This window comes from Artemia franciscana, chromosome 11 (assembly GCF_032884065.1).
Source record: "Artemia franciscana chromosome 11, ASM3288406v1, whole genome shotgun sequence".
NCBI classification, from domain to species: domain Eukaryota; kingdom Metazoa; phylum Arthropoda; class Branchiopoda; order Anostraca; family Artemiidae; genus Artemia; species Artemia franciscana.
In genome coordinates, this window is record NC_088873.1 from 46,819,110 (window position 1) to 46,846,375 (window position 27,266).

At 33.6% G+C, this 27,266-nt stretch overlaps 1 protein-coding gene across 1 annotated transcript in view; it reads right to left on the reverse strand.

The window, feature by feature from the left end:
• LOC136033307 (uncharacterized) overlaps nucleotides 1–4,284 on the reverse strand; it is a 107,782-nt gene extending 103,498 nt beyond the window's left edge. The window contains exon 1 of the mRNA XM_065714082.1: nucleotides 4,184–4,284. Within this exon, the coding sequence (XP_065570154.1) occupies nucleotides 4,184–4,217 (34 nt within the window). The 5' untranslated portion in view covers nucleotides 4,218–4,284. The remainder of the gene's footprint in view (nucleotides 1–4,183) is intronic.
• Nucleotides 4,285–27,266: the final 22,982 nt, after the last annotated feature.

Consider the following 27,266-nt stretch of genomic DNA (forward strand, 5'->3'; position numbering starts at 1 on the left):
AAAGCAAGTTTCCTCAACTGAAAGTAAGAAGCAACATTAAAACTTAAAATGAACAGAAAATATTGCGTATATCAGATGGGTTGACTCTCTTCAATAACTCGCTCTTGCCCAAAAGTTTCCTTTTTAACTTTTAAAAGAAGTTATTATCCTAATTAAACAGCAATTGTGATTCAGGAGTAATTTTTAAACAACTGGACAAGAATCAAACTTAGGTTATTATAACGGTTATTACTAGTTAAAAAATATTAAATTATTAAACAAATTACGTTTAACAAATTACGTTTAAATTTTTACGTTTACAAATTATTCATGTTCGGTGAGCTAAATTCAATACCTGCATCAATTCAAAAACGATCAGAAATTAAATATTTTTTATAAAACTGAAAGTAAGGAGCAAAATTAAAACTTAAAACAACAGAAATTATTCCGTATATGAAAGGGGATAACCCCTCCTCAACGCCCAGCTGTTTACGCTAAAGTTTGACACTTTCTCTCAACTCTACTCCATAAAACAATAAAAACTATAGCGCAGAGCAGGTGTTGAGGAGGGGACAGCCCCTTTCATATATGGAATAATTTCTGTTCGTTTTAAGTTTTAATGTCGCTCATTACTTTCAGTTAAAAAAAGTTTTTTCTAATTAATTAAACATTAAAGAATGTTGGTTTTCTGTCAACGTTTCGACCGTTCTCTGCCACAAATGACACTATTGGATGCATCTGAATCAAATTCTAAACAAGCCAAAACTATATTATATAATCATATAGTCCAAAATGTCAACGGGCAAGCCTGTAAAATCTGTAAAATCTATAAAATTGATGTAAAATCTACACTTTTAAACATCATCTCCTTACTTCAGTGGAAGAGTACTTTGTTATGAAATTCATTAAATTTACGTTGGATGGACAGCACGAAGTACTACAGAAGCCTGTGGTTGAAGGGAGCAGCATTTGTGTGAAAAAAAAAACTACCACTAAGAAGGACTTAGAAAAAACTACCCCTAAAAGAAAGAAACTAAGAAAAATAAGAAACTAAGAAAAAACTACCACTAAGAGAAAGAAACAAAAACTACCACTGAGAAAGACTAAGAAAAAACGTATCGGTAGTTTTATCGGGTTTTGTTTAGATATCGTATCAGTAGTTGTGTTTCAGTGCAGTATAACTTTCTTTCTACTAGAATGCTGGTCGTTGGAAGGGTGGGGGATATTGGATATGCCATGGGATATAAAATCGATTAAAAATTCTCGCATCATTCCGACTCAAACCAGTTGCAACATGTCTGCCTTATTTCAAAAACAGACAGGGTGATTGAGATGGGTGATGGGGTTCTGAAGTGTCAACATGCCTTTTTTTCCTTCCTCTGCTATCCAAATACTTGCGTAATTCTGGGTTAAACTCGGCACAATATGCGTGTCTTTATAATTTCCCTCATTCCGGGAAATGTTTTTGAACTAAACTGTAATATGGATGTTGGGTTCATAGCTCTTTTTTTTAATTATTAATTGAAAGAAAATGTTTTTCTGATGGAATTAAAAGAGTAAAGATGAAACTTCAAACAAACAAAATTATTGCTTTGTAGTTTTTGTAACATAAATCTACAATATTGGTTTAATTAAACCGATTCGTAATATTTGACTAAATTTGTAGAATTTTAACAGACTAGCACTTTAGTGAAAACACAAAATTGACTCAAAGGACACGATTAAAGGCATAAAAGTCCTTAGATACCCTGTAAACAACAAAAGACAACTTAATAAAACTCGTAATAGTGTTTTATCTCCCATGAAATCAGTAAATTTTAGTATGCAATTTTAATTATCTCAGAACTTCAAGTTTTACAGTGAAAAACTTCAGAACTTCAAGTTTTCAGTAAAGTATTAGCTTCTTTCAATTCTGCAAATTGAGAGAAATATTACGAGTCAGTTTATTCGAACCAATATTACAGATATAAATTGCTTATTAAAGGAATTTTAGATGTCCAGTTTTATGTAATTTACACAAACTCATGTCATTACTATTACAATTTATCCGCCGCATTACTGCAAAAAAAGAAAAAAAAGAGCTTCTCGTAAGAAAGCCCACTTTTGTCATTTTGCTTCATGGACTATGAGGATTTGGGAATAAAATCTATTTAGCAAAAATTTGTCAAAAAGTGAAAACAGAAGGGAAGGAAAAAGAATATTTGGTAATTCCTAGCTACAAATTAAGACCTTTACTCACAGGCTAGAAAGTGAGGTAAACAGAAGATATAAAACTATTATCTTTTCGCTGCAAATTAAATCTAAGTTTTTACCCTAGATGAGTCTATGGTTGCGGAGAATCAAAGACAAAAAAGACGAAAATCGCAAGCCCTGTAAAAGATGGGTCGTGGTTCACTCTTTGATAGGCTGCAGCTATCACTGCAACCAATACAGATATTTTTTATGCCTAATATAAAGTAAAACACATATATACTTCATTACTTGGGAGCAGTGGGAGGGATACATACTTACTTGGGAGAGGTGGGGTGGTGGGTATCTTGAGCACTGCCAGGACATTTTACAGGGAGATTTGGCTACCTGTGGCTTTTCTTTTGCCAAGATATGCAAGAGACTATTTCAGATTGTCTATTTTTCTTTCCCAAAAGAGGGGGGATTTACCCTCGTATTCCCTGCCAGTGTCCATCGTGGACACTAGTATGAACAAAGTCCTCTTGAAAAGCATGGAAATGGTGCCTCTAGAATGTGATTGTGACGTTTAAGACCTCCCCCACCAATCTTTAAAAATATTTGAAAGGTTTTACCTTTTTAATTTATCTATCTACGATATTTTCAATAAGGTTAATTGGTAGCAATTGAAAAATAGATTATCTTTAACATAAATTAATTGAGATTTAGTTTAGATATTCTACTACCATTGGGTCATTACGATCACCCCTGGAAGAAAAAACACATCAGCGATCTTTCTTCTGGCAAAAAAATACAAAATTCCACATTTTGTAGATAGGAGCTTGAAACCTCTACTGTAGGGTTCTCTGATACGCTGAATATTATTGTTTAATTTTCACTATGACTCCATGACTTTTAGGGCGTGTTCCTCCCTTTTTTTTGAAAGTCAGGCAAAATTTCTTAGGCTTATGACCTTTGATGGGTATGACTAAACTTAATGAAACTTATATATTTGAAATCAAAATAAAAAGCCAATTCTTTTGTTTTATCTCTTGGTACCAAAGTTCCGTTTTTTACAGTTTTGGCTACAATTTAGCCGGGTCGCTCCTTACTAAGTTCGTTACCACGAAGTTTGATAGACTATAAAAGCTGTATAATGGGAAAGGAACCTTCCCTGATACCCCTGGGATAGAAACCTTTCCCCATACCTCTGGGAAAGGAACCTTTGCCTTTTGAAGTCATGGATCAATTCAACCTTTTTTGAGTGGGGAGGAAAGGGCCAATATTGCTGTAAAAAAAAATCTTGTAAAAAGTAAAAAATAGCTTTTGTTGCTCGTGATTGGATAGTTTGGCCTCTGTCCTTTCCTTAGTTTTTAGATTTTATTTCTTCTACTGTGCACGCAACTACACAAATTTTCAGAAATATATACCTGAACTCAGCCTCCTCCTGGAATCAATCTTTTATGTTTTTGGTATGAGAGGCACAACTAGTGAAATAATATATAGTCTTTGGTATTGTCAAATAAAGTCAAACTTGTCTAATTGAATTGGAACCTTCTTTATCAGCTTTATTTCAGTTTTACCACAGTATTATAAAATATACCTACTATGCAAAAGAACCCCTCCTCCTTTGTAGAAAAAAGCTTTTTGGAAAGCTTTAAGGCAAAACTCTTGTTTTCAAACGACTACGAAAATACTGTGGATTAGTATTCCGTTAAATGGACACAGTGCAACATTTATAAGTAAATTAATGTAGTAAATTAATGATAAGTAAATTAAGTAAATTAGTTAAGTAAATTAATGTAGGTTATCCATTAAGGGGAATAAATTAAAACGTTCAGCATTAACGCCAGCTATAGCTGAATTTTTCAAGAACTGTTCATGTCATTTTTTTGTTGCTTCTATACAGATTATTTTTTTAGTTTGATATTGTTACATGTTGTCAAATTGTTAATTATTATTCATTAAAATTGATGTTAAAATTACGTATTGTAATTCCAGACGGTTCTTGTTGACGAGAAGATAAAAGAAGACTTACCATTGTTTGTAAAGGTGCTGAATTTTATAGCCATTTCAAATGGTTTGCAGAAAATTAATTCCAGCACATGGCAATCTCATAGCTCTGAAATCATCATGAGTGACTGCTTGCCTTTAATGAAACTGGTGCGAAAGTACGAAATATCAAAAACCCGAAAAATCACCGTCATTTGTGCAGTTGCAAATACCTGTCGGTTTGGTTATAGGAAGAAACGGACATTTGATTTTTTAAAGGGCTTAAGACATATTAATTCTTTCCTTATGGAGACAAAACCGCGAGAAAGAGTTGCCATAATCCTCATAGATATACAATCAATATTTGAGAATAAGAAGGCATACTTGGAGAGTAAAAAATTCCCCTTCATAATAACTAAAACCATACCTTTTGTGGATATTACAACAAATACCGATGGCAACCATTCAATCAAAGGAAGCTTATGGGACACAAAAGAAATAATTGAGAAGAAGTTAAAATTCAAGTTCCAGCTTGTAGGTATGTTCAATTTCACAGGATACAAGGAAGAAAATGGGAGTTATAACTATGGTCTCAACGTCATCCATTCAAAAGACGCAGAATTTGATTTTAGTATCCAAGGACTAACGGAGGAAAAAATTCGTGATTTCGACTATGTATTTGCAATTGGCGGTGCCGAAGCAGGCCAGATTACGTTCATGACAAGATATCCAAGAAAAGGCGATTCATTAAAGCTATTCGCAGTTCTAGATCCCTTCTCGGCACCAGCGTGGATTCTCATCGTCATAATAACTGGTGTTATGACGTTATTTATTTGGTTAATTATATCTATACAGAAAATAATGTATGTCCAAAAGCAGAATAATGTGTTAAAGCCAGAAGAATCACTTTTAAAAGTTGGAATGTCAATATTAGGCATTATATTAAGTCGTTCTGGACTTCCAGTACCAGAGATATCTGCCATAAGAGTCACCTTAAGTGCATGGTGCCTAACAGCTGTTGTAATCGGAGGTCTGTATACAAGAAGTTTTCAAGCTTCAGCAGTCGTTCCGATTTCAGTGCAAGGTCCATTAACAGCTAAGAATCTTGTTGATCAAAGATACAAATATGTTCCCAAAACAGGTCAAGTGCAAGAATGGATTGAATCTCGTACTACTGGTTATGCAAAATTAATTGGAGAGAGTGTCAAAAACAATGACCTGGGAAGTGTCACTATTGAAGAGTCCTTGAAGAAAGTGTTGAACGATAAATATGTCTACTTTGCTAGCAAGCCCTCTCTGAGAGTGCTAGTGGGTAGAGACCGACAGAAAAAGGGCTACTGTAGATTTTGGCTAGGAAAAGAAGTGATGCATTCAACAGTAGGTGCGCTATTCCTAAGAAAAAATAGTCCTTTAACAGAGCCGTTACAAGATATAGCCCTGAGACTTGTTGAAACTGGGGTTATTGACAAATTGATAGCAAATTATACATTTGAACCATATGTGGCACAGTGCAAGAAGCCACTCCTGCTGTCTAAGGGAAAAGCCATCAGATTGGAAGATTTTGTCAGTGCATTCTCATTATTCGGGTTTTGTGTAGCCATAGCTATGTTAGTTCATGGCTTTGAGGTGGGTTTCTCTTGCCAAGCTAAATATGCCAAAAAGAAAGAGCTTGCCGAGTAAAACATTTAATTTCAATAAAAATGTAAGACAGAATAGTATATTTAAATGACGTCAGGTAGACCACATAAAAAGTAAGTTGTTTACCCCGAAACCTTACCACCCCTATGCAGGTAAGCAAATGAAACTATTCTTCTAAAGTAGTTTGCAGTAAAAAGGGAACTGTAATATTTTACCGCGAACAATTTATTACGCACCCAAACATTTCTGTAACAATAAAGTAGCCGATGCTTTCTAAACATTAATACTTCACTCTTAGGTTTCAACATTCTCCTCTAAATGAGGAAAGATTTTTGGACAAACCACTTTGTCTCCGTATTATTCTAATGGGCCTCTGAGGAAAAGTTCGTACATTTGGGTAAGAAATACGTTTTTCTAGTATTATGGGAGTTCTCCTCTCTACAAAATAACCCTCCCTTCTCCTTCTTACCAATGGCAATGCGGTGTGGCCACAAATATTTTGATGCTTCTGAGATGATCGGCAATATTAGAATAATCGTTCTATGGCGTTTTGTTCTACTTGGGGTAGAATCGTTGTTCTTTGGAATAAAGTAGCAAAATCGGCACTTTAAATAGATTACGATATCGACATTGCACGAAAATTTTAACCATCAGTTTGCATATTCCCTCTTTGGATATTTTATGCCAACTGGCCCAATAAGATCTCCTTCAGTGAAAAAAAAAAAAATAACAAACAAAACGCATAAAATTTGTCCGTGACCATTTTCCTGGTGGGGAAATACCGGTACATAATTTGATATATTTTAATATGACAGCTTGAAGTGTTCGCTATAAGCATTTGGAAATATTGATTCTGATCCTGCGAGTTTCATCAAGGTAATCCTTCTTTTTACAGTATTTTCCTGCCTTTTCAAAACCTATATCGAAAAAAAAATTCCACAAAAAAAGATTTTTTCATAGAAATTTAAAGAGCAGCACTAAACCAGAGAGGAGCGGAAGTAAAATAAAATAATAATTTGGACTTGAAATTAACAACAATTACCACAAACTAAAGTAGGACTAACGTCCCTTAAGCCTTCTAAAGGCCAGAACGTTGTTTACGTTTTACCGAAAAACCGGTTTTATTTGTCAATGCATCATCAAAAAAAAAAAAAAAAAAAAATCATCATGTTAACCAAGATTACTGAAAAGAAGTTATATAAGTAGACTGATAGTTTAATGTTCTCTCTGTGAGTGATATGCTTTCTGTGGACTTGTTATAAAAGAAAACAAACTTTGAAATATATTTTGTTTTCAGAATAGGACAAATGACAACCTGGCCCTTAGTGGACTTACGGGGCGTGTCCTAGTACTGAATGGGTAACTTCTGTTCGTTTTGGGTCTCATTTATTTACTAATAATGCGTTTTGCTTGTTTTAAAGCATTCATTTTTCTTACTAACTAAAGCTTTGCTTGTTTTATCTTAATCTATTTCTACTTGTCTTAGGTTGAATGGAGTCCTTTACCTTTCTTTGACCTCTTTGCTGAAATTTTTATTATTTTTTATTATTGTTTCTTCGTTTTTAATTGGTATTTTTTTAAAGGGTTAATGAAAGTAGTATCTATAAAGTTATTAGTTTTTATTTGCATATGACATAAGATTTGGGCTTGCCATTTGAATTTTGGAAAACATTTGGCAATAAATTTTTAAAACTGTTTTACAATCGAACTTTGGATGGATTCGTAGGGGGGACGCTATTCAAATAAATAGATTAAAAATGTTCGTAATTTTTGGCCTTCGGTAGGTCTGAAGCCATACTGACCCCCATTCTGTTACAACCTTGAACATAGTCTAGATGAATTTTGATCGACGATTTCACTATAAGAATATTATTATATATTATATTTTGTTTTAATTGCTCGTTTTTTCAATAAATGTATTTTGAGCTCATTTATTGAAATGCATTCTGATATGTTTACATTATATTGCTTTTACAACATAAAACTGGTACTTTCAACAACTCGAATATATTAAATTCACGACGGGTGATGATCAACAACCTGAACTATCAAATGAGACAAGACCCAAAAAAACAAAAATTTACAAGTGTTATAATGATAATTCGCTGGAAGAAAAAGAAGTATTTGTCCCACCACCTCACAATTAACAAGTCTACAATCTGTACTCACATATACCAATAAGGGCAGCTAAAGTAAAGGGCGTTGTCAAATTGTCTGAAATAATGAAAATTGAAAAGAAAGAAGAAATAAGAATGGGGTTAGAAGATAAGCGACAGCGGAGTCAAACCGTAACAAAATTGAAAATAATAGTTATGATAATTGGGTTTGGGATTTTGACATGGATGAGGTCATCACCACGATGACCTCATTGACATGGATGAGGGCTACCACGCTTTTGTTACAAAAATTAAGTTTCTCCAATATGTATTTCAATCTAACCTGGGTAAAAGTTGATAGGGTTTATAAGGACGTTAGTCAAGAACCTGATACTGCATCAGCCTCTGTTAAAAAACAAAGGTTCGGCGTTATGTTTTTCATAATTACTAAAGACAAGCCAAGGCAAAAGTTAAAAATCCAATAACAAAAATTCATAATTTTACGAACGCGCTCATTCTAATTTAAGATAATTTTAAATATTTAAGGGGTTAATTGATGATAATAAGCATGGATGAATGTGACTAGAAAATCAGAGGAAGTGAGAATGGTAATAGCTAAAGAAAATGTTATGGAGCAAACCACAGTGAGAATCACATGGAACTGTAAATGAAATTTTGAACAGTGATCTGTGGCTGGAAACTGGAATACGATATGATGCGATGCTTTATTAATAAACACAATTATAACTCTTTACTTTATACATATACTGCACTGATGGAAAAAAATACGTTTTATTAACCATTTTCTTAACACACCAAAAAATACTATTATAAGTAACTAATAAAGAACAAAAACAGACCACAAAAAAGTTTACAAAAAGATCGATCTCCTTCACATTGTCCCCACAAAAAAAGAAGGTAAACCTCCCAAGAACCCTACTCCCTCACTACCATTTTTACCAAAAACTTTCTAAGGTAAAGATGAACAAAAACGGACAAAGAAATATACGGTTCGAAAAGAAGATACAGGCCACAAACAAAACTTTCTGAGGTAAAAATGAACAAAAACGGACAATGAAATCCAAGGTTGGAAAACATGGATCAGCGATGACTGGTCACAAAAAAGATCTAAATAGGTCAGGACTTTAAGGAAGAATTCGTATTTTTCTCTAGGGTGGCAATATTGAACCTTTGATGGCGTCGTGATATCAAGATAAGGCTCAAATTCTTAGCGGTTAGAAGACAAGCGACAATGAGAATCAATGTATAGAAACCTGTCAGTTGCCGAGTGCCGAGGCCCAGCGGGGAAGCCACCTTCTTTAAGAAAGAATTCGTATTTTTCAAAGAGTGGCTGTATCGAGTGCCGGGGCCCAGCAGGTGAAGGCGCCGGGCTCCCGGTAGAATATATACATATACATATATATATATATATATATATATATATATATATATATATATATATATATATATATATATATATATATATATATATATATATATATATGTATATATATATGCATATATATATATATATATGCATATATATATATATATATATATATATATATATATGCATATATATATATATATATATATATATATATATATATATATATATATATATATATATATATATATATATATATATATATATATATATATATATATATATGAGAATATGAACATTATATGAGGTTGTCACGTTACCGTGGTATGGATTTCCCTGTGAGTAGGAAAGATTGGCAAAAAGTGATCAATTCTGAGGAGTTAAATGATGATACTATGACAAGTAATTGCCTTCCACATTCAGCTTGGTATAGACATTATTCTTCGATTTTTTCGGTGATCAACTATTCAGTTCACCCTCTATATACTCGCTTTTTACCCCACTCTTTAGTATATATAGTGCCCATGTCTTTTTCTTCCGTAATTGATGCTGTGAAAAGTTTAAAATCTAATTTAATAGATAAAGATGGTGTTTCTAAGATGCATATGCCGATTGATCGCCCCCACTTATATCTCACCTTCAGCTTCTTTTTCGAATGTGTCTATGTACTTCAAGCGTACCTGAGAGTCTTCTGTGTGGCACTGTTTTGTCAATGTTAAAATGGGGAAAGTCACCGACTGAGTGTTCCTGCTATCAACCTATTACTCTTTCTTGTAACATTAGAAAGGCTTTTGAGCATATCCTTCTACCTTTTCTGACTAAAAATATTAATGAGGGAGAGAACCAATTTGGTTCTCGGCATGAGGTGGGTTGTCAGGATGCGCATAAGATTCTGTCTTCATTACTGGTTGATAATTCTTCTAAGGGAAATGATCTTTATATGTGTGCTTTGGATCTTTCGAAAGCGTTTGATAGTGCGGTCCATAGTCAGTTAATTTTTTCTCTGTATAATTCTGGGGTCAATCTCTCGGTATAATGCTTCATAGATTTTGATATTCAAATTCTTTTCTTCAACTAAGATCTGCACCAGACATTATTATAAGGGTACGAAGAGGAGTTAGGCAGGGCGGTGTTCTGTCTTCTAAACTTTTTAAGATTTGTATTTCTAGTGTTCTGGCTAAGATTTCAGGTACATACCTTTCTGGTATTGCGTATGTTTCTTATCTTGCGTATGCTGACGACTTGCTTCTGATTAGCCGTTCCAAGAAAGGTCTTTCTCAAATGGTCTCTATAGTTTCTGATGCTTTTTCTGATATTGGCCTTTCACTTAATATATGTAAATGTGAGTTTCTTCCCTATAACTTCACTACTGCTACTCCTCTTCACTGTAATAACTTCACTCTCCCTCTTGTTGATTGTATTCGTTGGCTTCTCTATTACTAATAATCTTTCGAGCTTATGTCAGCGCACTGTTTGTGATATCAAACAGTTCGTGATAATGAACTGTAGTAAGGAGCGACCCGGTCCAATAGTAACCGAAACTATAAAGAATTTTTATAACAATAGTTACACCAAAAGAATCGCATTTTAATGCTAATAAATATATTAGTTTCATTAAGTTTAGACTTACCCATCAAAAGTTACGAGCCTGAGAAAATTTGCCATATTTTAGAAAATAGGGGGAAAAGATCTTAAAAGTCATAGAATCTTAACGAAAATCACACCATCAGATTCAGCGTATCGGAGAACCCTACTGTAGAAGTTTCAAGCTCATATCCACAAAAATGCGGATTTTTGCATTTTTTGCCACAAGACAGATCACGTATGCGTGTTTATTTGTTTGTTTTTTGTTTTTCTTCCCAGGGGTGATCGTATCGACCCAGTGGTCCTAGAATGTCGTGTGAGGGCTCATTATAACGGAAATTAAAAGTTCTATTGCTTTTTAAGTGACCAAAAAATTGGAGGGCACCTAGGCCCCCTCCAACGCTCATTTTTTCCCAAAAACACAGGATCAAAATTCTGAGATAGCCATTTTATTCAGCATAGTCGAAAAATTTAATAACTTTGTCTTTGGGGACGACTTACTCCCCCAGAGTCCCCGTGGAAGGGGCTGCAAGTTACAAACTTTGACCAGTGTTTACACATAGTAATGGTTATTGGGAAATGTACAGACGCTTTCAGGGGGATTTGTTTGGTTGGGGGGAATGGGTTGAAGCGAGGGGTATATGTGGGGGGAACTTTCCATGGAGGAACTTGTCATGGGGGAAGAGAATTTTCATGAAGGGGGCGCAGGATTTTTTTTTAGCATTTTTTTAAAGAGCAATGAAAAAATAAATATGAAAAAGTTTCTTCAACTTAATGTAAGGAGCAGCATTAAAACCTGAAACGAACAGAGATTATTACGTGCATGATAGGGTTCACCTCCTCCTAATACTTCACTCTTTACGCTAAAGTAATTTTATTGATTTCAACTATTTATTCTACGGCCTTTGTGATTCAGGGGTCGTTCTTAACGAATTGGGACAAAATTTAAGCTTTAGTGTAAAGAGCGAGGTATCGACGAAGGAGCGAACCCCCTCATATACGTAATAAAAACATACGAATTTATAAGTTCGTTACGTAAGTTAATTCGTAAGTTATGTGTATTTTTACTAATAAAAACGTTCGTAAAATTAGAAGTTCTAGTTGCCTTTTTAGGTAACCAAAAAATAGGAGGGTAACTAGGATTACTCCCCCGCTCCTTTTTTCTCAAAATCGTCCGACTAAAACTATGAGAAAGCCATATAGCCAAAAAAATAAAATAATCTGCAAATTTCCTTTTAATTATTCATGTGCAGAGAGCCAAAGTCAAAACATGCATTAATTCAAAAACGTTCAGAAATTAAATAAAAAAAAACAACAGTTTTTTTAACGGAAAGTAAGGAGCGACATTAAAACTTAAAACGAACAGAAATTACTCCGTATAGGAAAGGGGCTGTTCCATCCTCAACGAACCGCTCTTTACGCTAAAGTTTTTTGCTATTTTAAAAAGTAGAATTGAGAGAAAGAGTCAAAATTAGTGTTACAAGTTATATTAGTGGCCACCTGTTTTCTTTTTTTTCTAAGCAATATATAGCTATATATATTTTTTCTAAGCTATATATTTTTTTTTCTAAGCTAAGCTATATATCTTTTTTTCTAAGCTATATATAATATATAGCTTAGTTTATGTTTCTTTTCAAACAATTCATGGTAACAAACTGTAAGTAAGGAGCGACTCGCCTCAATAGTAACCGAATCTGTAAAAAATGAATTTTAATATCATTAGATGCGTCAAAAGAATCGGCTTATAATGATGATTCCAAATACATAAGATAAATCAATATTAATCAAGTTAATCATTAAAAGTTATGAACCTGTGAAAATTTGCCTGATTTTTGAAACAGGGGAGAAACATCGCTTAAAATTAAAGGAATCTTAAAGAAAATCACACCATCAGGATCAGCGTGCAAAAATTTGCTATTTTTACCAAAAGATAGGTTTTTTTTTCCAGGGATGATTTTTAACAAAATATCGGCCCTAGAAGATCAGTAGAGATTACATTCGAATGGAAATTAAGACTTCTAGTTCCTTTTTTAAGTGACGAAAAAGGTTAGAGGGCAACTGGGCCCCCTTTACGCCCATTTTTTCCCCAAAAATTATCTAATAAAAACTGTGAGATAGTCATTTTGTTCCGTATAGTTTAAAGATCAAATAATTTTGTCTTTAGGTGTAAAATGACCCCCCCCACACTCTATGGGGAGAGGTCTGTAAGCTGTGAAATTCACCCATTTTTATGTATAGAATTTGTTATTGGGAAGTATACATACATTTTTTTGGTGGGGGTTGTGCTTGATGTTGTTTTCTTTAGGGAAAATATTCCTTGGGGAGGAAATATTCTGGCGGAGGGGTGAATACTTAATGAAAAAATTCAAAAAAATTGTTAATGAAAAAATTCTTAATGGGATATTACTTAATGACAGAATTACTATACAAAATTCTTTTTAATCGTCTTAAATTCTCTTTGCCAAATTTTTCATGTGAATATTTTCTGGGTGAGTTATCAAGGGTTTTTTTCGCGTGTTTTGATTTCCGAGAAATAATTTCCACGGAAGGGGTAATTTCTGGATTGATCGAAAAACCAATTAGAGATCAAAGACCTGTTCAAATCAAAGAATACTAAGGAGAATTTTTCAGGCTGAATCATCCGCAAGCAATTTTGCAGGGAGGATTACGTTGGCGATTTACGTTGGGTGAAATTTCCACTGAGGGGTTTTCTGTGAGGTGGAGGGTTATATTTCATAAAGAGTGAGCCGGGTTTACCAGCATTATTTGAATAACGAAACGAAATCAGATAGTGAAGTAGTAACCGCAAATCAAAGGGAAAATTCAGTTTATCTTGGTCTCTCGTACGTTAAAGGGGTTTCAGACCACATTTCCAAAATATAAGGAAAAATAATATGTTCACTTGCTATAGACCCAGAAAAACTATCGGTTCCTAAATCTACCAAGGTAAAGACCCTATCCCGATAGGTGAAAACTCCGGTATCTCCAGAATTCCTTGATCTTGTGGTCTTTGTTACAACGGATGAACTGATCAACAACTTATGGATAGATTAACTCAGCACTCTACTTCAAGTATTAACACCCTTAAAAAGTAAAAAAAAAACAAAAAAATTTGGCTAGGCCATCTAAGAACACATATTTAATAATCCAGACCATGTTGTTTTATTCAACCAAGCTATCCTAGTTTCGCATGACAAAGGTATTGTCCAGCACCACAGAGAATCTGTTGAATTTATAAATACAATATTTAGGTCTAGCTTTGAACAGAGATTCAAGTGATTTAGGAATAAATGAGTTGTATTTCCGTTTTCTCAAAAGAGAGGCCAATACTTTAGTAATCCCTGGAATAAACGTTGAATCACTTCCCTAATCAAATAATCAAATACATCATCAACCCCTTAGGTCTCGAAGGGTATTCGCAAGAAATGCAGTGGTTAAAATCTTAAAGCAGGCGACCTAGTTCTCCAATTTATTCAGTTACTGCTTCGTTTGTTTGAGTGAATGAATTTTTTCTTTTATTTCTCAGTTGTTCGTTAGTATCCGTCGTTCGCGGTTCAAATTTGTTTGGATTTTGTACCAATCGTGGATATTGGCGAATAACTCACTTCATTGTTTGTTAGGTATTTGATTTTAATTTTTGGTCTTTTATTGAATTTTATTTAATTTTTTGGTGTTTTTTTTTATTGATTTTGTTGTACTTTCCGCGCTTGTTTTTTGGTTTTTCCTTGATTATATTATTGTGTTCGCGCTGAAGAAGAGAGGCGGTTTTTCTATCGAAATATTCGCTTTCTATTTTCTTCTTCAGCATTTTCATTAATCGTTTTCTTTCTTTATGCTAAAGTTTGACTACCTGTCCCAAATTTATAAGGAGTCTTTACTGAAACACGGGGGGAGCTTTTTTAAAATAGGAAACTTTTTAAAAGTGATAACAGCTTCAGTGTGAAGAGCGAGGTATTGAGGAGGAGGTAACCCTTCATATACGTTCAGTAATTAAATAAAAATAAGTTTTTTTTTTAACTGAAAGTAACGAGTGATATTAAAGTTTAAAACGAACAGAAACTATTCCGTATATGAGAGGAGCTGTCCCCTCCTCAACGCCTTGCTCTTTACTCTAAACATTTTATTATTTAAAAGGTAGAGTTGAGAAAAAAGTAAAACTTTAGAGTAAAGAGTGATGCGTCGAAAAGGCGACAGCTCCTTGTGTATACGCAATAAATTCTCTCCTATTAAGTTTTAATGTTGCTCCTTACTCTCCTTAATTTCAGTTCAAAAAACTTGTTTTTTTTTTAATTAAATAATTGCTAAGAATGTTCTTTCCTTTGACTAGAAGACATTCCTTTCATATATTCTTTTGCAAACATACCACAAAAGCTGTTTTGTATTTCATGACCTTACAAAAGTTGATGTGATCAATTTAATTTCTTTCAGAAGCTGGTGAAATACCGTCAAATATTAATGGTTTTTTTATAGGTAAAAATTTTGTTAAACTAACCCAAACAGGGAGTTAACCTTTGGGTTAATTATTTCAGAGTATACGCATGATGTCGAGCTAAAATTGATACCTTTTGATTCCTTTTTTTATATATATATATCCTTTTGATTTCTGGGAATATATCTGATCTGCACTGACATATCTGATTATGAAAGTGTAGAGTTATATTAAAAACCAAAATGAACAAAATTTATCTTGTATAGGAAGGGGACTTCCTCTTCCTCATCCCCACCTCCACTTCTTGGTCGCAGAAACTTTGGAGGGTACTCATTACGTCCAAAATTGAAAGTTCTAGTGCTTTTTTCATAAATCAAAAGTAACTGGAGACAAACCAGCCATGGTAGGGATTTTCTGGGGGGTATTTTCCAAAGGGAGTATTTTTCACGAGAGTAATAGGGTGGAAGGGTTTTTCAAGGGCTTATTTTTCATGGGGAGTACTTTATGGACGGAGGAGAGTGTTTCGCTGCGGGAATCATCTGGGGGTGGGGGTAAACACCGACTGCAATTCCAAATATATTCAATCATCATATTCAGAAACTTATAGTGTATTTACATGTTAACACCTTAGTTGTTGGCCTAAATGATGTGTTATATAAAGGTGTAGAAAGGCTATCAGTGAGATTCTCAGCTTATATCCTTACAAATGCCAGCTCAGTTCTTCGACAATGTAATGATTTTTTTTAAATTTAGTTCAACTTTCCCTTATTTCAAAGCATTTAAGTGTTTTTTTAGATACTATCATATTATGTCATTTCAGTGACAGGAATGGGTGACAAGCTGTAAGTAGGATGTGCTTCTTAAAAGCAGTAACCTTGTTGTGTTGTGAGAGCAACACTTTGGTTTTGTCGTTTTTTTGTTTTTGTTTTTATTCCCTAGCATCCCGATTTCGGCTCATTCCTAGAAAGTGGTAAGGGTCTAACTTCTGTAGTTTTTACGGTGTGGACCTTAGGCAGGACTGATGAATATGACTTTGCATTTTGGAAAGCTTCGTCAAACTCTTGCCTGGGGCCAAAGATCTATCGTTTCTACCCATTTCTCTTCGTGATTTCAGCTGAGTTTATCATTCGGTTTTTCGTACTTGGGATTGCGGTAGAGAAATAGTATCAGATGCGCCTCTTAATATTTAAAAGTTCTCTCATTGCTAAAGAAATTGGAGCTTATCCTTTGCCCCTTTGTAAGTGATGACGTTAGAAACTTGGCCTAAGGCAAACAAATCAACTTTTAAACTAAGACAGATAAATTTTTTTTCGACGGCAGTCGATAGCTCTTGATGAGCTGATCAAAGTACATGCCATCCATTTTTGGTAGAAAAATTCCTTCATGAGATATACCAGTTTGAAAGTTTTAAGGGGTTGACAACGTCAGTAGTAAGGTACACACTGAAACCAAAAATAGGCCGATACAAATTGTGAGACATATAGGGGAGAGCAACAGTCAGCTGTTAGCTGATAATCATTTTCGGCAATGAGGGGTTCGCGACTTTTACTAGTTGGTATACCTATTATTTGTTTCACGTGTATTTGATGGTAAGACCAATTTGGTTGCAGTGGTAAGACATATGGGGGCCTTGTAAGTAATAATCGGCTGTTAGGCTACAATTATCTTCAGTGATGCGGAGTTTGCAACTTTTGCGAGTTGGTTTGCCTAGTATTTATTGTAAGATCCTTACAGATTAACAACTTCAGTGTTTAATTGAAGCGAGGAAACAAAACTAAAGTGTTGCTCTCGCAAATTCTTTACTTGGTAAAGCCGAACAAAGGTTGCCGCAACACTTCACGTTGCCCACGCAACGTAGATCTAGTTTAACTTTCACATCATCATTAGTATGGTCAAACTCGGGTACGACATTCAAAGGTTACCAATTAATAAGTTGCAATCCTTATGAAAACCTCAATGGCAACATATTAAAAACACATTTCAACTTTATGAAAGCGGTTATTTCCTTGTCAAAGCATGAAATTGGAAGTCATCATTTCCTTCTCATAAGGAGCAAATAAAAAGGAAGTGGGAAGATTCTAATAGCCCTATATTGTTTGAGAAAATTTCCAATAAACTAGTGGTCGGAAAATTACGATCCCTTAGAGAAAACAGTCACACACTGTTAGAGAAAACAGTAACACAAACACACACACACACACACACACACGTGTGTGTGTAAGTTTGTGTCCGGGAGGGGGATGAGATACCCATCTGCATTCTAGATATCCCATGAGAGACAAAATATTTAGAACCTCTACAAAAACAGCCAATACCGGAATGATGAGACACTTCTTATGAATTGGCAGCATTCCAAGAAGTTTATTTCGAAGGATCTGTCAAATTATTTGAATAACTTCATTTCCTACACTCTCCAAATAAAGGAAAGTTGGAAAATTCTTTGAAAGGAATAGTAAATGAGTGTCTACTTTTTTGTGAGAAACAGACAAATATCAATAGAAGAAAAAATAGGTATAGTATTTCCTTGTGAGGTAACTACAATCTTGTCGGCTACAGCGGTCTTTTTTTTTTGGATTGAAAAGGAGAATAAAGGGTTTTAAGATTCCTCTCCTAAAAAATAAATTAAAACAATTAAGCTCTGTATAATAAGTAAAATTGTCCATAATTAAAACAAGTTTAAGCAAGGAAGATTGGACGAAGAAATATACAAAAGGATCTTCATTTTATTCTGACGCTAAACGCATCACTCGAGTTTTGCCTTACCACCCGAATGCTATTAATCTAAATAAATATAATTTAGAAAAATCAGGAGGGTTTTTAGATTCACATTTTAAACTTTCCTTTCAAGGTACTTTAACATTTGTAGGGAAATTAACTTCCTTTTACGGGATTAAAATATAGCTACATATTTAAGACAACATTAAGACAATTTAATTTTCTTAGGTCTCTGATAGTTTTTAGTCAAAATGTAAACTTTGGTATTCTCTTGTATGCTGAGAGGATTACATGTTAAAAAACCATTTTATTTCGTTATATTGTCTTATTGCATTATCCGAATCAATTATAACTGGAATAAGCTATGTTTGGCAGATAGCAGTGAATGAGTTAACATTTTGCTTGATATTTTACAGCTTGTATAGTACGGATTTTGCTAGTTAAAAATTGGAAAAGACTATAGGTGAGTGGAACTTCCGAGTACGGTGAAAAAAAGTACGTGGGGATGTCCACACAAATATAAGTATCTTTCTTCGTTAAATAATTCTGTAGTAGGAAAAGCATAATGGTAGAGAATTAAGCCCGGACCTTGTCAGATACAATAGCAAAGATTAACGAACTGACTTATATATAAAAAAGTGACCCATTAGCTCAGCAGGTATCATTGATCGGCACAGATCTGGGAATATCTTCTGAGCGAATGGACACATTAGTGAATAAATTTTAGCAGCAAAGCGATAGAATTAGATATGAAGTGGCTAATCTACATAGAGAATTCGAGCTAACAAAATCAAAGTTACAGCAGCTTGAAGCTGATGGTAAGCACTGTAACCTTATTTTATATAACTTTGATCCAATTAAAGAAGGTCGGTCACTTTTTGATGATTCTGCAATCTTCCGATGATGAGGTCAATCTTTTGCCTTTAACAGCATTTTCCCAAACACACAAATGCGTCCTAGTGATTTTAGAGATACGTTTCGCTTAAAATCAACCCGTAGTATTCCCCTTGTCTCAATAAAATTTAGTATTATATCTGACAGAGACTTTGAATTGAAATCAAACGTTTATCTGCGTGAGCACAAACTATGAGTTAGAACATAGTACAGAGAACGAGAAATTTTGGCACGAAGCCAATTAAAAATCGAGATTGATAAACATAAAAACGATGGTCAATCAGACGTGAAGCTGCATGGTTTGAAATTGATTTCTAGAAATAAACGCTATTGTTAAGAGAAGTGCTTCACTCTAGAAAGCGCTAACTTACTGATGTCACTTAGTAGTCCGCATGGCGATTTCGACAGTAGAAATAATTCGACCCAATCTACCACAGGCTGCAAAAATTCTAAGCCCACTGCTTCCATTCAGGCTTCAAAAGGGTCAAATGCGGAAGTTATTATCCATAATAAACCAACATATCATAGTGGAAAGAACACTAGACCCTTTTCCGCGACCGTATAAACTTATTTAGTAATGAAAGACAAGATTTTGCACCAAGAAATTTGGGATTTAATTAGAGACAAAACTGCGAAAAGAGAAATTAGAACTAGGGCCATGGTAAAAAAAAAAGATAAAAATATTGTGCATTGGAACGTTAAAGAGTTTGCGGAAGATAAGACCCGTAGGTTTTTTGAGTTTAAGTAGTTGCAAGTGGGATTTGATATTAGTGGTTGAGACTTGGTTGGAAAGTCCTATATTTATAAAAGAATGCATATATTTTTGTACCCAAAGAAAAAAATATCAAGAAACGGGAGAACGTATGGATGCGTTGCTTTTCTATTATCAAAGAAATTTTTTCGCAGAGTTAACTTTAAAGTATGAAACTCAAGTCCAAACCTGAACCATAGTCCAGTTCACTTTCGGAAGAGGATATTTGGACTATTCTTGAGAGGAAGAAATATGTCTTTTCAAAGCTGTATCCTACCAATTGTTTTTGCTTTCTAGGATATTTCAACGCTTATGTTAGACCCACACCGAAGATGCTCTGGTCTGTTCGTGACTGCACTGATGCACCAGTGGGAAGAAATTGAGATGATATTAATATGGTTCTTCCGCAGAGGGTGAATAAGGATCACTTCCACAGAAATAATTGGAGAAAGAAGTTTTTGAAATTTTGTAATAATGATAAGTTGGTAATATTGAATGGGAGAATAGGAATGGATAAGGGTGAGGTAGAATTGACTTGTTATAATGGGAGGTCTTCCAGTGTGATTGATTTTATTACAGTGAATTTTTCTCTCTGGCCATCAAGCGTTGATTTTGATGTTCTGATGCTGCTGGGGTCTGATCATATGCCAATTAGGGCCAAGATAGAATTAAATCTAGAGAAAAAAGGTGGAGACAAAAAGAAAAAGGAAGTAGGATAATGGGTAAGAGTAGGGCAGTATAAAATAGGAAAAAAGAAGAGTCTATAGAAATGACGAATCCGCCTTATGTGTCTCCTGAAGTGGAAAAGTCTTTTCAGGAGAGAATAATGGAAGAAAATGAGCAGGGAAGTTTAGAGAAAAGCCTGAGATTAGCGGAAGACGGGAAAGTTGAGGGTTCTTTGGGCCTATCGAGTCATGTATTATGTTCAGCAGGGGAGAGGGTTGCAACTGGGAGAGAGAGGTATGAGGATAGTTTTTTTTACAGCGAGTGTCGAGCTAGGAGAAATATATTGAATAGTTTAATTATATCAGCAAAAGAGTATAAAGGGTAGGACAAGTTTGTTAATTATTATTAGGAATATAAAATGAAGAGGAGCGAGTATAAAAGGTTTCTAAAGGGCAAAAAGAGGTAATTTGAATAAGAGAGGAGTAAAAAAAAATTAGAGAAGCATTTAGAGGTAGGGATACTAGACAATTTTTGAAGTTAGTGAAAAGTTCATTAGGCTGTAGGAATAAAGAAAGGAGGATTCTACCAGCTGAAAGTTGGCCAGACTATTTAGAGAAAACGGAGAGGAAAAGGGAATAGTGGATTAAATGAAAATGTAGATCTTAGGAACATAGCTGGAGTAGAATGCCAGCGGTTAGATCAACCTTTCACTGATGAAGATCAAGAGCTTTTTTCAACCTTTCGGTCTGATCGACCTTTTAATCTTTGAAAACCTTGATAAGAACTAAACAAAGAAAGAAACATCCTCTTTATTAGGTTACCATCAAGTAAAAAACAAATCACTAACAGCTTGAGAAAAAAAATTATTAGCTCAAAAGAAAATCACTAAGTTATATTTTGAGCTTGCTTTTTGAAAGTGATAGAAATGATACAACTTTCTATTGTCCAAGTTTTTCTAAGAATCGTGAGATGTAGCATGTGCATACTAAGGAACAACATTGTCTTCTAGGGTTAGGAAAAACAAAGTTCTTGATATTATCATGTGCATCGGCTTCATGTGGCATGGCCATGTGGCAGTCTAGATCAAGATTGCTTAGATCTGATTACTCATGGGAACTCAACCCGAGCATAAATGGATGATATTTTATGATGCTCTATCTCTTTCGACCTTGTTGAATGATGTCGTCACATGGATCAGCTAAATAAACTATAGAACTTTAGGATGATGGCAAATATATAAGACACTGAATGGAAAAGTCACATGAATGAATTCTGAAGCATGTACTACCTTCTGTGGCAAGTTGCACTGCTTGTCTACAGACTGTCACCTCAAGACTAGAATATGAACACTAACGTTATTTTGAAACTTACATTTACATAATTATCCAGCTCTTTATCTCAGCTGAAAATAAAACCTGAATTCGTCAAAAGTATAAATACTACTGGCTAAGGCAGCAAACATTTTGAGTCGAAGATTGTCAATTTTTTATACCAAAAGAGTCTTTCAATGTTATTTGAAAATTCAAAAATTGTCACATCTGAGATGCTTTTAACCATTAAACTACAGAGGCATGATGCTGCAGTAAAGGCACTCAGTATTGTTTTGTTTTTAGATTAGATGTTCTTTAGAAGACTCACTAAAGGTTTTTGGGGCAGTATCATAGGGATCATTAATCGTTTTTTACATAGATCAGTTTTTCCGTATCTGCTGCAGCAAAATCCATTAATTTAACTAACTACGCCTCTTTTTGTTGTCGATCAAGAGATACACGTATTCACAATGTGGTGTCTGACGACGCCACAATAATAAGTTTACTTTATAGAAATTGTTGGCAAAAGTTTTTTTCCTGAACCTTAGAACAAGTTTTTGTTATTAAAGTCTAGAAATTTCGTTTTAGGAGTGTTTCGCTTCAAGAATTAGTGATAATATCTATTTTGGACCAGCAATGGTGATGCATTTAGAGTAAATCATCATGTATTGTGTACGAATACTTTCTGAGTTTAAATAACGCCACTTTGAACTATATACATAGAATTGAAACATAGAATTGCAAATTTCGTATGCCAAGTTATTTTCATAATAAGTTAAATTGCAAAAAGTAAGTTCAAGGTTTTTGTTATAATTTCCTTCTTAAGAGGTTCCACTTTGTTCTAAAAATCGACAACGTAATCATTCATTGTTCATTAGGCATTTGTCAATTCATGGATTTTAATACATTCGAAAAATATTCACACTAAAATTCAATTGTAAACTATCTACAAAATATTTGAGACCTTTGTTAATAGACCTAAGTCGAGATAGTCAACATTTCTTAGTAAAAAAGATAACGTCATGAGAAACCTGTTAAAAAATTGGAAAAAATCAATCCAGTATCCAAATTTCCACCTTAATTTTCCAATTCGGCGATATCCAAAATTACAATAGCTCTTCTACACACTATATTTTCATAGATCTTAAATTTTGAATAATTCGTAAAATTCTTAATTTTTGAATAAAAACTTCCTAAGAATTTTAATGCATAAAAAAATTGTACAGACTTAGAATCTATACCGCAGTCATTTTTAATGAGAGACCTTATGTCTTTCATTTTTCATAAGACGGTTTTAGGCTATTAATAACATTTATATTTAGTACGAACACAAAAAGTGCCAACATTATTCTTGTTTGCATAATCACATTAAAAAAAGATCAGGCTACTGAACACTACAGAACATTTCAACATTATTTTATTTAACTTAATAGTAATTGAGTCAAGGGGAAAAGGAAGTCAATCATAGAAAACAAAGAACAAACTGAAAACAACCAAGTAAGGTAAACCATCTAATTGCCCTTTTGTCCTTTTACAGACTTAGTTAGGGAATTTAACCCTTCATTGAGGCTATCCAGTCATTGGAAACAGAAGTTTGATTATAGCAAAAAACCCATTGTCCCGTTAGTTCCTCATGCTCATGATGATAAACAAATTCAACAAATAAAATAGTAAAGAATTTAATATTCCTTTTACTGTTTATTTTGTTTTTCTTTGCTTTTTTTGCTATGTAAAGTTTTTATACTATTTTTTTATTCATTAAATTTTAAAACTCTAAATTCCAAAAAATCCCAAAGGGCCCACAGGCCCGTTAACTGGGAACACAAATTTATGTTAAAACTATTTTTTAATCATTCGGCAAAGATAATAACAGATAAACAGTCCACATATCCAATGCTCACGCAAAGACTACCAATTTCCTCATTACCCTTATTTATTAACAAATCTTTTTTCATCAGTAACATCAAGAACCGACGTTAAAATCTTTAAATATATTAAACAAACTCCACTCCGTTAATAAAACTTTTTAATACTGCTTTATGTAGATATATTCCATTTCAATTTTTCTTCTTCGACAAAATTCTTTTTGGGTGGTTTTTTAAGAAACTAAGGGTATGGAAGCCCAATTCTCAACAGAAATAGAGATCCAGGCAGGCCCCACAGAAAGGGCCAGACCAAAGTCTGAAGACCCTGAGAGGGTGAAAGGAAGCATTATATCCTTCCGATTCAAACTGTATATGGGTTGGTTTACTCATACACTGAAACAACCCAGAAGAACATCATGGGAGATATCCGTAGATATACTGGAAGGCCATTATACGGTTACAAGACGACACATTTGAAAATTTCCAGTTGTGTTTCCATTTTTTCACAAGAGACTATTGTGACACTGAAGCATAGAATTTCGTCTTGTTGAAATCCTTGCAGGTTTAATTTTAAGGGAAAGGACAGCACTTGTTTCCATGTTAAGAGCAGGGGAAAAACAATTTAATCTGTGAATTTCGTAACTGAAAAGATGGGAGGAAATACTCGAGTGGTGATAATAATTTTGGTGAAAAAGCAGACTGAAAACAAAACAATTAAGAGCTTAGAGAGGTATGAGATCTACATAATGATGTGTGACAGTCTTACTTCGAAAATGGTTTTTAAAATCTTGCATTGTCAAAACTACATTTCAGATTAAAGGAAAATAAAAGTTCTTAAGCCGAACTGGCCAGCAATGACAACAGACAACAAAGAGAGATAAAACTCAATGAAGAAAAAAAAACATCAAACAAGACTGGGGCCAGAAGAGAGAAAAGAGAAAGACTAAACAACGCGGATATTTCGCCTATATGTAAACTAGGCGTCCTCAGCACAAGATAAAAAGAAAAAACACTAAACTAAAAACAAATAAAACTACCACAGATATTAATAATTACAATTATCTTAACTAATCCATATAGGGAAAAGAAGCTATTAGAGTTACTTCAATGAGAATATCAAAGTGACTGAGAAAAATTATAAAAATTGAAACTAAGTTAACTATTGTGTTGCAAAATAATCCCCTTGTTAGCTAATATTGAAGCAACTCCTTTGGTCTAGTAGGTAATCTAATCCTGTGGTGATTATGTAAAATATTAATTCCCATATTGACTATTTGCAACAGAATAGTTGACTTAGTTTCAATTTTTTTTAATTTTTCCTCAGTTACTTTGATTTTCTCATTGAAGTAACTTCTTTTCCCTATGTGGATTTGTTGCGACAATTATATTTATTAATATTTGTGGTGGGTTTTATTTGTTTTTAGTTTAGCGTTTGTTCTTTTTATCTTGTGCTGAGGACGCCTAGTTTAAATATAGGCGAAATATCCGCGTAGTTTAGTCTTTAATCTCTTTTCTCTCTACTGGCCGCAGTCTTGTTTGTTTTGTTTTTTTTTCATTGATTTTTATCTCTTTTTGTTATTTGTTTTAAATGAAAAGTAGACAAAATATTTCAAAAAAGTATATATGACACGAAGAAGACTAAAATATCGTGTTTAGGTAGCTCTTACTGCCCATGCTGATTAAAAAAAATGGAAAGTAAAATAATAAAGAATTGATATAATACGAATCAACATGCAGCATTCTGATGAAGAATCTCAACAGTTTCCGATCTGTAGTCACACATGTAAGTTATCAATACGGAATCACAATACGAACGACGAATCCATAATGTGAGTTTATACGTGCATAGAACGCGAATCGACACGAGTAACGTGAAAGAAGCAGGTAAGACATAACAAATGTGTTAAATATATATTAGGAACTGAGGAAAATCGTAAAAATACAACCATTGTGTTTCCCCGTCTTCAGTGATTTACTACTGATGAAACATTGCCGGGTGGTTCCATTATAGCTAATTAAAATAGAAGAGGTCCCCTTCCAAACAATTAGCTCTTATCCATTAACATTTTTGCAAAATAGCTCATCATAGAAAAACTTGGCGTTGTTTTGACGATAGGTTATAAAACTTTTTTCAATTTCGAAATGAAACTGCGAATGCTATTGTCCTCGTTATTATTGTAAGCTGAATAGCTTATCATGATATGACAAATCTTGCTGCCACTTAAGAAAATTATTTTTTAAGCAGCCTGACTAATTATTACTAGAAAATTTCTGACAAAAGATGTAAACCATTTCAACAAAAAAAAATCAATGCATCAGCTTTCTTAGGAATTTGAATTAAAGTGTTCTAGGTAGCCGGAAATTGTCTAGGTACCAGGAAACTGTTTTAATAGCCGCCATACTCTCTGCAGGAGTTTTTGTCCGTTAATTGAGGATAATGCTGTTTAAAATTACTGTAGACCCTACTGAAGGCTGAGAATCAGAAAATCAGTACCTGTTCTACGTAGATCTTTGTCTGTATCCAAATTATTTTTTTAATCGTATTAACATGACCAGTCCCATTTGCTAGAAAAAATATAAAACCATCTTAAGCAAGGTCGCTATTACAGAACCAAAATACCCGAAGATTCACTTGCAAAAAAAATACCTAGATTTTACTAATTTTATACATATTGAATAATGAGAAATATATGTATTAGCTTTACATATATAATGAAACTAATTCGTAATGTATATACTTTTAAAATTTAAAGTTTGATTTTAAATTAAAGTCTTGATCTTAAAGGTGCGGATAGCTATATTTTTTAAAAGTGGGTATGCAAAAGACAAGCTATTAAAATTTAGCATAAAAGTTTAAAATATGTGCTACATATTACATTTGCTCAGATAACTTGCAAAACCTTTGGTAGCTAGTGCCTAGCTACCAAACTCCTAGCTAGAAGTTCTGCTTATAACAAAATATAAACATATTACAAGAAAATATTAAGCATAAAATCAAACTATATTTAATTATGTTTATTTGGTGGTCACCAAATCAGGCGGCACGAAAAAATTTTAATTATTTTTTTCTAAGAAAAGCCAAATAACAAAAAAAGTTACGGAAAATCCCTAATCTACACTTACTGTTTACAAAGCTAATAATTATTACAGGCAGTGCAATGGTGCTACCAAGAAATAATAAAAAAAGTTGTTGCAAATTTCTGATCTACATTCACTGTTTACAAAACTAACACTTATCGTAGGCAGTGCAATGGTACCACAAAAAAAAAAAAAAAAAAAAAAAAAAAAAAAAAAAAAAAAAAAAAAAAAAAAAAAAAAAAAAAAATGTTGTAAATTTCTGATCTACATTCACTGTTTGCAAAAACAACATTTATCATATGTAGTGCAATGGTGCTACCAAAAAAATAATTAAAAAAAGAAGTTGCAAATTTATGATATACATTCACTGTTTACAAAAATAACACCTATCATAGGCAGTGTAATGGTACCACAAAAAAAAAAAAAAAAAAAAAAAAAAAAAAAAAAAAAGTTGTAAATTTCTGATCTACATTCACTGTTTGCAAAAACAACATTTATCATAGGCAGTGCAATGGTGCTACCAAAAAATAATAAAAAAATTTGTTGCAAATGTAGATCAGAAATCTACATTGACTGTTAACGAAACTAACACTTATCATAGGCATTGCAATAGTGTTGCTTATGATAAGTGTAATAGGCAATGTCAAAGACAAAAGTGTCAAAACAAAAGACATTTTAAACGTTTTCTCTTTTAGTATTTTGATAAATCCCAAATT